The sequence below is a fragment of the Python bivittatus genome, unplaced genomic scaffold, assembly GCF_059951505.1.
Source record: "Python bivittatus isolate LINGU-HERP-01145 unplaced genomic scaffold, Pbiv_v1 ctg000700_np1212, whole genome shotgun sequence".
NCBI classification, from domain to species: Eukaryota; Metazoa; Chordata; class Lepidosauria; order Squamata; family Pythonidae; genus Python; species Python bivittatus.
The window spans coordinates 28,187,873-28,202,013 of NW_028277098.1; the positions used below are offsets into that span (position 1 = coordinate 28,187,873).

Here is a 14,141-nt window from a genome sequence, read left to right on the forward strand (position 1 = left end):
TTGTACTGTAAGGATATTTTTATAGAATGTTGATGTACACAAGACTAATTTTGTGCTATCCTTATTATTTTAATGTTCCAGGCAGTCTTCATGAGGTTCAAAAACAAATGCCTTTTATTAAATGAAATATGAACATCAACTTGATGCAGCAGGGAAAGCTTAGTTGAAGAAGTGGAATTAACCAGAACACTGGGGGAAGTGCTCATGAAATGTTGGATTTCTTGATTTTAAGGAAAATTAAAGTCAGGTAGTTAAGTGTACGTGTGTGTGTATGCTTAAAAGTTTGTGAACCCTTCTGAGTTTTTAATATTTTTGCATAAATATGACCTAAAATGTGATCTGTTCTTCACACAAGTCCTAAAACTAGAAAAGAGAACCCAATTAAACAAATGAGTCAAAAACCTTATACTTGTTCATTGATTTATACCTGGCAGGAAAAACTAATGGGAAAAGGAGCTCAAGAAGAGAGTTCTTAGAAAAGGAGATTAGAAAAGTTCAACTGCAAACAATGACAATGAGGAAATAAATAGAGGAAAACAGAAGCAACCAATGTGACTATACAGAAAGTTTAATAAAAATCTGAAAATGAAAAAGGATACATATAGGAGGTAAAAAGAGGGACAGGACATAAAGGTGGACTGTATAAAGGCAACACAGAACTGTAGAGACTGTGTCAGAAAACAAAAGCTTAGAATAAACTAAGATTGGGGAAAGGATGCTCAGAACAAAAAAGGCTTATATGGTTATATTCAAAATAAAAGGAAAAGAATCAGTATACCAGTTGCTCAATGAAAATGGCAAAATGCTAAGAGGTAACAAATAAAATAAACAGCTGCTCAGTTCCTATTTTGGTTCAATCATCTTCGACAAAGAAATTACGCATTCTACCAAGCAGTTCAAAAGAACAAAACGAAGGAAAAGCAGTTTGAGACCGATCAGAGCCTGGTCATGGAATATCAATTTATTGTGAATGGGTTTAATGTCCAGGAACAGATGAATTGCATCCTAGAGTACTGAAGGAATTTGCTGATGGTCTGGCTGAAACTTTATATACTGTCTTTAAGAAATCCTGGAGAATAGGTAAAGTGTCTGACAACTGGAGTAAGGTAAACATATTCCCTGCTTTCAACAAGGAAAAAAAAAAGGACTGAGCTAATACAGAGCAGGTGGTTTGACAGAAATACTTAGAAAAATTATAGAATTGATCATAAAGAGGTCAGCCTATAAGGACCTGGAAAACTATACAATTATCAGACATCAGCACCGATTTGTAAGGAACAAGTCTTGCCAGACCAGCTTTCCTGATTTTTTTTTATTGGTAACTTCTTAACAGATAGAGGGGAATGCTACAGATGTGACATACTTTGATCTTAGCAAAGCATTTGACCAATTACTCCATGATGTTCTGATTAGCAAGCCAATTATGGGGTAGACAGACTGGCATAATACTTATACATATATAATACTGGCTCAAAAATTGTACACTAAGAATGCCTACCAATGGCTCATCATCAAGCCTAATATTCTAAAAGACAGAATGAACTATCAAAAGAATCTTGATAGTTTAGAAATACAAGCTAAAATCAACAGAATTAAATGTAACAGTGCCAAATGCAGTGCAAAGTTCTTCACTTACAAAACTGAAAGCGAATGCGTAGGTATAGTTAGGCAATATCTAGTTTGGTAACAGTACTATGGAAAAAGATCTTGGAATACTCTTTGCAAAATGAATATAGGACAGCTGTGTGATATAGCTGCAAAAAAAAAAAAAAAAGCAAAGGCATTTTTAGGTGTTATCAATGGAAGTATAGTTTCTAAATAATGGGAGATTCATCTCAAACACCGTATCCAATTCTTTACCCCCTAAGGCATTACCCCCTAAGGAGTCTGACAAACTGGAACGTGCTAAGAGAAGGGCGGCTGGGTTGATCAGGAGACCAGAAACTAAATCCTATAAAGAAAAAGGGGAGGGGGAGAGAGAATGAGAATGTTTAGCCTTAAGAAGAAAGAGAAGGGTTATGAAAGCACTTTTCAAATACAGAGGAAGGCCAAGAACTGTCTTCCATTGCCCCAGGATACAGAACCACTATGTGCTGAAGTGGAAGATAATTATCTATTGAGGATGCTTTAAAGCTGGATGTACTAAGCAGGAAGTTGGATTTTTTGACCTAAATGGCCCCTTACAACTCCTCTATGAAACATTCATCAAAACTAGCTTGTATCTTGGATTATTTCTAATAGGGTTCTGAATTTCCCATAAGAGGGGGGAAGTGTTTTTAATGCTTTGCAGCAAACTTAACACTGGCAACAAAACTGCAGGCCAAAGGTGTCAGGAGCAGGCAACCCAGTTATGGCCTGTTTTGCTGCTACTCTTGATTTTGTTGTTTGTATTAAGTGCTTTCATTTTGACTTTTTGATACATTTATAGTTTTGTTCATATTAGAAATGCCTCATGGGTATAAATGCAATGAACATATTCTAAGATTAAACTTTCTATCGCAGCAAAGAAAAAAAGAGATGAGTCAACGTCTCCATTTAGCATGTTTCTCAACTCGAGTTTCTCATTCCTTTACTCAAGCAGAAGTGCCAGCTCAGCTATATATGTGGGAAAGTAAAGCTTAGGAAAGAGGAAACGTGAAGCCTACTGTTACAATCATCCATCATATACCTTACGTCCTCTTATGGGAAGATCAGTCTAACATATGCCTTTCATCTCATCTATGGTAGACTATACAGTCAGCTACCAACACAATCCCTCAACAGAGAAGAACAGATTTGACTTTCCTCTGCAGATGGGAGAGGAGAATCAGTACTATTATGAAAAAGACTCAGAATATAACAAGATCCCCTAGAATTCAATCAAGGTAAAATTTAAGCACTAAGAGAGACCCATTGGTAAATTAGTACTGAATAGTTATATTTCAAAGAATGAGAAAGCAACAAAATTGATTTTATAAAATTCTTGGGTATATAAACTCATTATCCTGTTTGATAACTTTTCTATAATATATTCAACTACAGCTATTGTAAAACTTTTTAACTTCATTTTAACTTTATGTGAGTGCATATTGAATCAAAACACTAGGGGAGAGTTTACTAAGGAAGATAAATCTGTAGCAGTGTTTCTCAACCTTGGCAACTTTAAGATGTGTGGACTTCAACTCCAGAATTCCCCAGCCAGCCTTGCTGGGAGTTGAAGTCCACACATCTTAAAGTTGCCAAGGTTGAGAAACACTGATCTACAGCATTCAGAGACTGTATACTTCTCCACTCAGAGAACATCACATATATGTTACTCAAGAGCAAATACTGCACTCAGTTTATTACAAGTAGTCCTCGAGCTACGACCATTCGTTCAGCAGCCGTTTGAAGTTACAGCTGTGCTGAAAAAATGGACTTACAACTGGGGATGCAGGGTGACCAAAAGGGAAGAAATGGTGGGGAGACAGGCAGGTGGGGGGCAGTTGGAGGCAGTCCCTTATCTTACTGAGGCTCATGACTGAGAGGGACCAAGCCCAGAATGGCTTGGATTGTATGTGTGTGTGTGGGGGGTGTCCTCGGCTAATGACCGGTGAAATTCGCTTAACAATGGCAATGGGGAATGTTGGGATTGCTGTCACTAAGTGATGTGGTCACATGATGTCTCGCTTTAAAAGTACATCACTTAGGCACCAGAAACTCCAGTCTCAGTTGTGGTTGTAAGTCGAGGACTACCTGTATTTTAAAAACTAAAATTGCAAATATAAGAAAGCAAGCTGCTTGGAGGGCAGGTGCAGGGGGCAAAAGTCACTTAACAAACAAAAAAACGTAAGGATAATGCAGTCCTGGGGAAAATATGCTTAAAAATGAAAAACGTGATACTGTTTTGTTGCCTTTCTTGAGTAAGATGTTTTAAGTTTTAAACTATGAATAATGTATAGAACAGAGAAACTCTTACATAAAAGTTCACAAGGTTATTAATTCATTATATATTCAATCCAAGACATGGATTAATATAGTATGTTACACTTCTGAATTTGGAAAAACAAAGCAGTTTTATACTCAGGTTTCTTCTTTGATACTGAGGTTGGGCAGTTATTTCTTTGTATGTAATATTTCAACAACAAAAAAATTCTCTGCCATTGTAGCCTGCAGCATTACATGCTATTATGTTTCATGAATATATATAATATGAACTTTTTTGAAGTTGCAATTTTTACCACAATTACCAAAACAAAACAGAGGAGACATAGGACAGGGTTACCTCCCCACACACACACACATTTTTTGTAACTTGATTTAAAAGCTATCCTGCTTCCAAGGTTAAGCAAAACTGAGAATTAAACGAGCACAACATATAAGCAGAAGAATCTGAAGAAAATATGCAAATCCTATCATATTCGATCTATATCCTTTCTATTCTTAAAATAAATGTTCAAACCCAATTTCCATATACTGGAATAAGGATCATGCTCAGGAATTGCATGCCAGCCCTCTGCTCTCTGTCTCAGAGACTGGCAGCGTATAGAACTGTAGAATCTACAGGGGCAAGCATCTGCGGAGGGATCAGGAGAGGTCCCAAAGTGATACAAGTAGTGTCGTGGTACTGCAATGCAAGCCCCACCTTTTTCTATGTATGTTGCACATTGCGCACTGCCCTAAGGGGTGGAGCTTGTGGCACAATGCTATGCTGCTTTAATCCCTCTGATGAAAGCAGCAAGAGCCTGAGGATACCAATGCACAGATGAACCCAAGCAACTGTGATTGTCCCATGCAATCTATTTCAACTGTTCAATGCACAACTTTTAGAGAAAGCTGATTTACCACATATAGGGCAAAAGATTAACTAGCATATAAGTAGGCATTTATTATTTTGACTCAGAGAGTAGACTGTAAAGTATGATACACATCCTCCACCTGACGCCCTCCAGACATATTTGGACTACAACTCCCAAACTTTAAGCCACCAAGATGGTAAGTTATGCTAAATGGAAACTTAAGCATTGTAGTGTCACACAATGAGAGGATGTAATATTTGTCAAGAGGAAGAGAATCTGATGTCACTGAACCAACACTATTATTGTGTCTATCCTGTAGGCCTAAACAGCTAAACACTGACCTTTAAAGCGAGGTTCCCACATAGTTGGAATCTCAGGCAGTAGAGTTACTATTAAGTACCCATTTAATTAGCTCAAATAATAGCACAGAAAATGCTATGCTGAATGGAAGGCCACTGTACAGAAAACACCACAGCAGGTACATAATCATGGTGGATTTAATGGTAAAACTAACAATTACATGGGGTACCTGAGATTTTCACAACAACAACTTCTGCTAAGAAATCCTTTGACGGAGAGTAGGCAGTCACTCCTAACATTTGAAGATGGGATGACATTAACAGTTTAATATCACTTGGAAAGTAAACAAAATTCAGAGAATCTTTAAGTACATTCAAGATTTAACTCTCAGGAAAAATAATTTCTCTGACTTAATGCTTGGCTATTCAGATGTGTGAATATGTATCACTTGGTCTTTTGATGCAGGCAGTATGATTTTCAATATTCTTGCAACCAAAACCTATTAACAGGAAAGGACATGTTAAGAAAATGAAAGACGAGGCTGAGGCAGAGAGATATAAAGCTGGAAGGAGGAACAAAAACAAGTATTTGGAATTCTATACAGTGTACTTTCTGGTCATGACCATTAGAGGGCAGTACAAACTAAAGTGAATCATGAAATACTATTATACTAGGAAAATTACAAATGATAAAGAATTGTTCAAGCTCACATTGGTGCAAATTGAATTATTTGTTGCATAGCTTACTTTGCAAAATCCAAGAAAGATATATGTCCATGATAAAATCCTGGTTTCATCTCTTTCCACGAAGTCACATTCTTCACAAAACGTACCTATAAGGAAAAGGAAGTTTCTGTAGTGTTTTACAGAACAAAAACGCAATAGTTTACATATTTGTTAGATTTTATATCATGCTTTTCCTCCAGGAACACAAGGCAAATTACAGTGAGCTCTGCCTTCATTTTATCCCCATGCCAGCAACCCTGTGAAATAGATTGGGCAGACAAAGAATGGCTGGCTCAAAGTCTGCCAGGAAGTTTTCACAGCTGAAGATGGACTTGAATTGGGTCTCCCCAATCCTAATGCAACATCTTAACCACTACACCATTCTGGCTCTGCCAACAAATATACAAATATTATTAAGAAATGCAACTCAGCTAAAAGAGTATCATGAAAATAGTTTACACTGGTGCTATATTTGCCTAAAAATTTAAAGTGTTTCTCAAGTAACAGCTAGTACTGTAATCCTTTGAAAGGCCAGGAGGGTGAACCAGCATCATCAGTATTTATGATGGACAGATAGCTGAAAACACTGGGATTTGCTAAACCGGGCTAAGTTTTGAACCAGGAATTTCTTATAGTTCATATTCTGTAATAATACTTTGAACAGCTAAGTATATTTGCTATAATTATTAGTCAAGGTATATATTTATTATTCTTTATCATTAGATTTATTTCCCATCTTTCCATAGTTAGAATATAGGAATTTTACACTGACTGACCCAATAAGAACTGGTAAATACAGGTAAAAGTAAAATCTCCAAGTTAGGCTGGTAACTTCAGCAATACTTCAATTAATTTTCTTAGCAATAACACAGAAATGTTTTTTCAACTTTTCATTCTAGCCCACAGTTTGAGTTGGAAATTACTATATATTAGGGCTATGGAAAGTATTTGAAAGTGATGCTTAAAAAAGCGTCCTAGTGTAAACCAAGGACCCATCCTCAAAGCATTAAAGCGGTTACATCCTTAGGACAACTTACATGGCTGTTGAGACTGTCCCCACTTCTCGGCACAGAAAGCCAGTAATAGCCTTTTTGAAGGAGCTATGTGAGGTTTTCAAACATTTTGGCCAGCCCCCTCCCTCTATATGTATGTGTGTGTGTGTATGCTTTCTAATCTTATGCTTTCAGAAGTTTAAACTGTAATGGAAAATAGATGTAAGATAAAGCAAAAATATCTACATTATTCTCATAATTTATCAAGTTAATATATAATGATATTTCTAGAATAACCTTCCTAACACAATGTTCATGCTGACTGGAATTTTTGAGAGTTGTCTGGTAAAATGACTTTAGCTACTGCCAAAGAGAATACCAAACATTTGATGTAAGCTCCATCCTGACCTTTGGAGAAGGAGCTTGCTCCAGCCAATGCACATACACACAATTGTGAAGTAAGTTTAAAATGGGGAATATTTCAACTGTAGGATTTGATTAACTTACAATAGTCAATTCAAGTGCCAACTCCTATCATTATTAACAACAGAATCAGCTATCAACTTGCTCAACAGAATTGCAAAGTTTGAAGTACCCCCCCCCCAAAATAATCATAAAAATCTAAAGAGATAAAAACAACACCTAGCACAATGAGAACTGAGAGTGCTCAGTAATAATAGAACAGTAGATATTAGAGGAGAAATAGAAAACCAGGTGGGGTGATAAAGAAAGTTGAATCCTACAGGGGAATATGGCTACCTGACATCCTAACCAAAAGCATTCCTTTAGGAGGTGAGGAAACATTTTGTGTCATTTGTGACTTTCTAAAGAGGCAGAAATTTAGCAGCCATTTAAATACAAATTTAATTTTGTTTTGGTATTGTATCAATAACTAGTTCTCTATGCTATGTCAAATGGACAAAAATATATGATATAGAAACCAAATGTTATTTAATTACCTTCTACAGCATTATCACAAACTCTGATAGAGTATCAAGAAATGTGTCCTAAGAAATAGCTATCATAATCTGCTACAAACAAACAAACAAAAAAATACACTAAATAGAATTCTTCATTCCATGGGCTGCTGCAAGTTTTTCAAAGCTTACTACAAGTTTGTAGTAATATACTACAAATATATTTTTAATGCTGCTATTCAAAAGTTGCTAGGAATCTAGTTGCTATGGGTCCAGTCTCCAGATCTGAACTCTCCTAGTTTATTGCAAAGACATACAATGAATGAATTCCCAGTGGTTTTAAGTGAACAGTCACTGTAGTGCATCAGAGATTAATCTCAACAAAATTTAAATACTGTCACATGACTCTTAAATTTAACTACACAGCTTATACTTAATAGGATGGCAAAGTTTTGAATATCTTAAATATGAATTGAACAGCATGGGCTACAATAGTCTTACTGGATGGTGAAAATCTGTCCTACAGCTAACCTATGTAAGATCTAGACATAGTGATGATACTCCAGAAGATGACAGAAACATTCCAAATATGACAAGCTAGATAAATAGGAAAAATACTATTCCAACAATCAAATCTCAAGCTCCAATAGGTCACAGATCCTGCCTATTATTATTACATCAACTCAGTTGCATCCAGTTTCAATAGACTCATGCAGTATGAGTTCCCAATTCAATCCAGGGAGTTTAAGTATAAAGGCTACAAATACTAATGTGTGATTACTTTTTTTAAAAAAAACTGTGCTATCTTGATGCCCAAACCCCCACCTCATCCAGTACCCACATGATGAAAGAAAGATCCCGGGAAAGTAAACTGGAGCAAATATTAAACTGCCCATTCCATGTTCTTAGTAACTTTTCTAGGGGAAACCTACCATCATAATAGCAGTAAGTACAAAAAATTGTACTGAAGAAAAATCCTGTACACCTTCTTTCATACCAGTATTTTAGTCTACTATCTCATAGTAGTAAGCAACTGCACTAATAGTTAAATGTATGTTGGTATCACTATATTTGATGCCAAAGCCTTTCATGAACAAAGAATATTAATTTGTCATCAATTATTCAGAGTCATATGCAACTCTGTAAGTATTTTCATCAATACTTCCTCTTTTGTATTGTTACAAAAGTCATAAGCCAAATAGACACACACACACACACACGTTTGGGGTTTTGGTTTTTTGGGGGGATGTTTTGAATTGGAGATTTTTTTAAAGCATTTTACTTAGGAAGGTCAGAAAATATAAAAAGGGTTCTGCAGAATATTTTTTCCTGATACAGTACTTAAAAAGAAAATACTCAAAAGCTATTTTTGAATTTCTGGCATATTTAAACTGTTTTACATTTTCAACCCAGGTGAATTTTCTAGAAATGAAAGATAGACTAAATGAATCCTGATAGAGAATAGGTACCAGAAATCCTACAGGGAAAAAGCGAAAAATGGGAGCTTCAAAAATTATCTGAGGTCCAAAGAATCACATATACTCAGAAAAACACAAGAGAATAAAACAGTTTACAAATTTCAAAACTGTTGACATATATGATAAAGAACAAGTACAATATTTTACTTTAATGATGTATGATTTCATTACACATACGTATTAAGGTTTGAGCAAATATGTTGTCAACATGGTTTCCCAGGGAACTGTTGAGGTTCCCTGGTGTGGGATATACATTTACAGTATGTAAAAAATAGTAATTCAGCATGTTTCTCTGGACATTTAACTTGCCTCAATAAAGTCCTTCTTGATCAGCTATAAGTCAGGTAATGCTTTTTTGCTACCACTGATAGCATATAAAGGGTCATCACATGGTTAGCACTATTAAGCTAATTATAGAATTTTGGAAAAGAGGGCTAAAGGGTAATAAGATAGACTGAGAAAGAAGATGGAAAATGATCTGAATATGAATCAGTGGATTCCATCAAGAAGTTTGTATGGAAAAAAATGATATGACCCAATTGGAAATAAAGGCTTAAACAACTAAAAAAAGCCAAGAATTTTGTATCTGATATGAGGAGAAAACCATTAGGAACTGATATATAAAATACAGAAGGAGAGGAAGAAAGATTAATTCTATTTTAAACAGTAAGAGAGCACTCTCATTTACCATACAACAAATGCCTACAATTGTTTAATCATATATTACACATACATTTGCCTTTATTCAAATTTAAGTTCAGTGAAGCTAGAATTTAAGATAAATCAGATATGAAAACTTCCACTCTGACTCTAAGTCAGCAATTTTATTAGAACCTATATTTTGTTGTTCTCCACTGGGAATGAGACATCACCTCACCCACAATATTGTATGTTTGACAGAGAAGAAACCATAAGTAAGATTAATGAACAATGAAGGATATAGTATCTTAACTATGGTAACTTACCTGATCTTGTAGAGACATAACAGGATTGTTTTTGGTTGTGTTGATATGAAGAACATGATACTTGTTCCGCGCACAAAGATCATATGCAATGTTCGTGAAAGATGTACTTGCAGTTTTAGGTACCCGATTATAAATGATCACCACATCATCGTCTTCATCTGGGACTACATCTGATCGAGAGCCATCTATTGTATGGCGCTGCTCTATTTCCCGAACTTCGTGTTTTGCAATAGCCCTCTCTGTAAAAAGAAACAAAGCACACAAGCAAAATGAACAAATGTTGAATTTTGTCATTTATTAAACCAATTTAATTTCAATTTAAGCCTTTCTTATATGTAATACTAAAAGATGGCTCATATGACAGACTAGGCTAAGTGACCTTTGGTTAAACTATGGTTCAACAGGAGCATCTTAAACATCCTAAGTTCATAGACATACCTTTTACAATGTTACTTTTTTCTAAAATGAAGGAGCTGTGTGCCATCTGAACCTGAAAAGTTAGAACAGTCCATTCTTCTGGCCTCCAGACACAGAAATGGTAGGCAGAAACTACAAAATAGGGTCATATTGGCTGCAGCATCTCTGCTGTTCCCAATTTTCTCCCTTCTGGTATGTGGAAGTGTAATAAAGGAAGGCAGAGTCTTCCCTCCTTGCCTCACCTCTGTCCAAGGGCTTTGAAACTAATCACATTTATCATGGTAGTCTTTTTTTTTTTAATGAAAACTTCAACAACTATCTTGTTGTTAGTTCGGCCACCTCTGTATTAGATCCATGTCTCTCCTGGCTGGTCAAGGCTGCCCAGGAATGAACGTGTGATTGGGTCTGGGTAGTGGTTAATTCTTCCTGGAAGGAGGGGGTGGCTCTGCTGGCTCTTAAGGAGGCAATGGTCTGCCCTCTTCTGAAGGGGACATCGCTCAGGCCAACCAGCCTGGACAGTTTTCATCCAGTTTCCAACCTTCCCTTTTTAGGGAAGGTTGTGCAGAAGATGATCATGCTGCAGCTTCAAAGGACTCTGGATTAAATGGATTATCTGGACCTCTTTCAGTTGGATTCAGGACAGGGTGTGGGATGGAGATGGCATTGACTGCACTCTTGGATGACCTCTAACAGGAGCAGGATGGGGGTAGTGTATCCACCCTAGCTCTTCTTGACCTCTCAGTGGCTTTTGATACCATCAATCATGGTATCCTTCTGGACCAGCTCCAGGAGCTGGGGGTACTGTGCTTTATTGGTTCTCTTCCTTCCTCCCGGCAAGTTCCAGTTGGTGTTGAAAGGAGGGGAGAGATCCAATCTGCGCACCCTACTTTGTCAGGTGCCTCAAGGCTCAGTCCTTTCTCCCCTCCTGTTTAACATCTACATAAGGCCACTGGGTAGGGTCATCCAATGGTTTGGGGTGAGGTATCAGCAGTATGCTGATGATACTCAGCTTTATATCTCCACCCCAGGCTGTCTGATGCCACGAACATCCTGTCCCAGTATCTGGAAGCTATGGGGGCCTGGATGGGGCGCAACAGGCTTTAGCTCAACCTAAGCAAGACCGAGTGGCTTTGGGTGTTTGGAACTTTTGGTGTTCGGGGCCTTCCATCATTGGTCTTGGATGAGGTGGCACTGCCTTAGACAGACACAGTACATAATCTGGGTCCTTCTGGGTCCTCAAAGAGCAGGTGGCAGCCGTGGTTAGGAGGGCCTTTGCCCACCTTCAGGCTGTGCGCCAATTTACAATACAATACAATACAATACAATACAATACAATACAATACAATACAATACAATACAATACTTTATTGGCCAAGTATGTAAATGCACAAGGAATCTGACTTCAGTGCAAAGAGCTCTCAGTGTGTTTGCATAGCATCAAGAATAAGAATACTAAAAAATATAAATCAATAAATAAAAATAATAACAACAGCAACATTATACTAAAGAAACCATGCAGTCAGAAGAGGAAAACTAGAGGAAAGATGGCTCTAACTGTGGCTATTAACTAACATATATTCATTTTTAAAAAGGAAAAGCTATTATCTAACATATATTCACATTTACAGAGCATTATCAGTCACATCTTAGCAGTCATATTTTCATGCAATGTCAACCAGTACATCATACTGCATTAATTAGGTGTTCAGCAGAGCAATGGCACGAGGAAAAAAACTGTTCTGGTGTCTAGATGTTTTAACATACGGTGCTCTATAGCGCCGTCCTGAAGGGAGAAGTTGAAACAATTTATGTCCAGGATGAGAAGGATCTGCAGATCTCTTCTCCGCCCTCCTTTTGACCCTCACAGTATACAGATCTATAGAAGGCAGGCGGATTGCAATTATTCTTTCTGCAGACTTAACTATCCATTGGAGTCTGTATCTATCCTGTTTGGATAAAATAAATTAATGAATAAATAAATAAAATAAAATAAAATAAATAAATAAATATTTTTAATATTTATTAAAAATATTATATATATATATATATATATATATATATATATATATATAAAATAAAATAAAATAAAATAAAATAAAATAAAATAAAATAAAATAAAATAAAATAAATTTATCAGATTTATATAGCGCCCATCTCACAAATATGACTCTGGGTGGTATACAATAAACAGTCAGTCAAAACAATTAAAACAACAGTTAAAAACAGACACAATTACAAATAAAAATAAAACTGCGGGAGAATGGACCAGCATCCTACATACAGTGTAACTATCTCACGGGCTCCCCATTTCTCTGAGATCCCCAAGTCTGCTGAAAGAAAACCAAGTTTTTAGGGCTTTCTTAAATTCCAGTAGGGTCAGGGCTAATCTCACCTCAGGGGGAATGTTTCTAAGGGTGGGTACCACGGCAGAAAAGGCCTACCTCCTAGGTCCCGTCAGATGAAACTCTTTAGCAGACAGGACACAAACATGCCCCTCTTGCTGGACCTGATGGGATAGGTAAATGTGACTGGGGAGTGGCAATCCCTCAAATACCTTGGCCCCATGCCATGTAGGGCTTTAAAGGTCAAAACCAGCACCTTGAATTGAATCCAGAAGCAAACCGGCAAACAATGCAGCTCAAAGAGCAGATGTGTAACATGTACTGTTCTAGGGGCACACATAACTATCTATGCTGCTACATTTTGTACCAGTTGAAGCTTCCAAATGCTGCTCAAGGGCAGCCCCATGTACAGCGTGTTACAACAGTCCATTTGGGAGGTGACCAGGGCATGAGTAATAGTTGCACCTGTGCCTGGACTGGGAGGCCCTGCTCACTGTCACTCATGCCCTCGTGACCTCCCATCTACACTACTGCAATGCACTCTACATGGGGCTGCCCTTGAAGAGCATTCAGAAGCTTCAACCGGTGCAAAATGAAGCAGCATAGGTAGTAAATGGTGCCGGTTATTGAGTGCATGTAACACCCCTACTCCATGAGCTGAATTGGTTGACGGTGTGCTTCCGGATGCAATTCAAGGTGCTGGTTGTCACTTTTGACTTGGGAGCAGGTTACTTGAGGGACTGTCTCTCCCCAGTTTTTTCCTATCCATCTGATCCGGTCAAGCAGGATGAGTATATTTCAGGTCTGGTTGGCAAAGGAATGCCAGTTGGTGAGGCCTGGAAGATGTGTCTTTTCTGCCATAGCGCCCACCCTATGGAACATTCTCCCTCCAGAGATCAAGATGGCCCTGAGCCTGCTGACTCCTTGTAAGCCCTTAAAGACCTGTTTCTATGCCTGGGCCTGGCGCCCTGTGTGTGAGCAGGGACCTGTTTCTTGGTTATATTAGTGACTATGATGTATCATATATTCTTGGCTGCTATGTATTTTAATTTTTGTATTATTGTAATTATTTTTATTTTATTCCTAATTCTGTTCATCACCCAGAGTCACTTGTTGATATAGGTGGCCATACAAATTGAAAAAATAAAATCAAATAAAAACAAAACCTTGAAGGTTGCTAGTTTATGGGCTAATCTTAGTCATGGTTAATGCTAGGAAGAATTCAGTATGTGTGAATATGATCATGGT

The 14,141-nt window shown here is 37.3% G+C and overlaps 1 protein-coding gene across 1 annotated transcript in view; it reads right to left on the bottom strand.

Moving 5' to 3' along the window:
- The window catches only part of HS2ST1 (heparan sulfate 2-O-sulfotransferase 1), a 100,314-nt gene that overhangs the window by 12,675 nt on the left and 73,498 nt on the right, over positions 1 to 14,141 (bottom strand). The window contains exons 2-3 of the mRNA XM_007423784.3: positions 10,135 to 10,373; positions 5,804 to 5,889 (exon numbers count right to left, since the gene is read on the bottom strand). Of these exons, the coding sequence (XP_007423846.1) occupies positions 5,804 to 5,889; positions 10,135 to 10,373 (325 nt within the window). The remainder of the gene's footprint in view (positions 1 to 5,803; positions 5,890 to 10,134; positions 10,374 to 14,141) is intronic.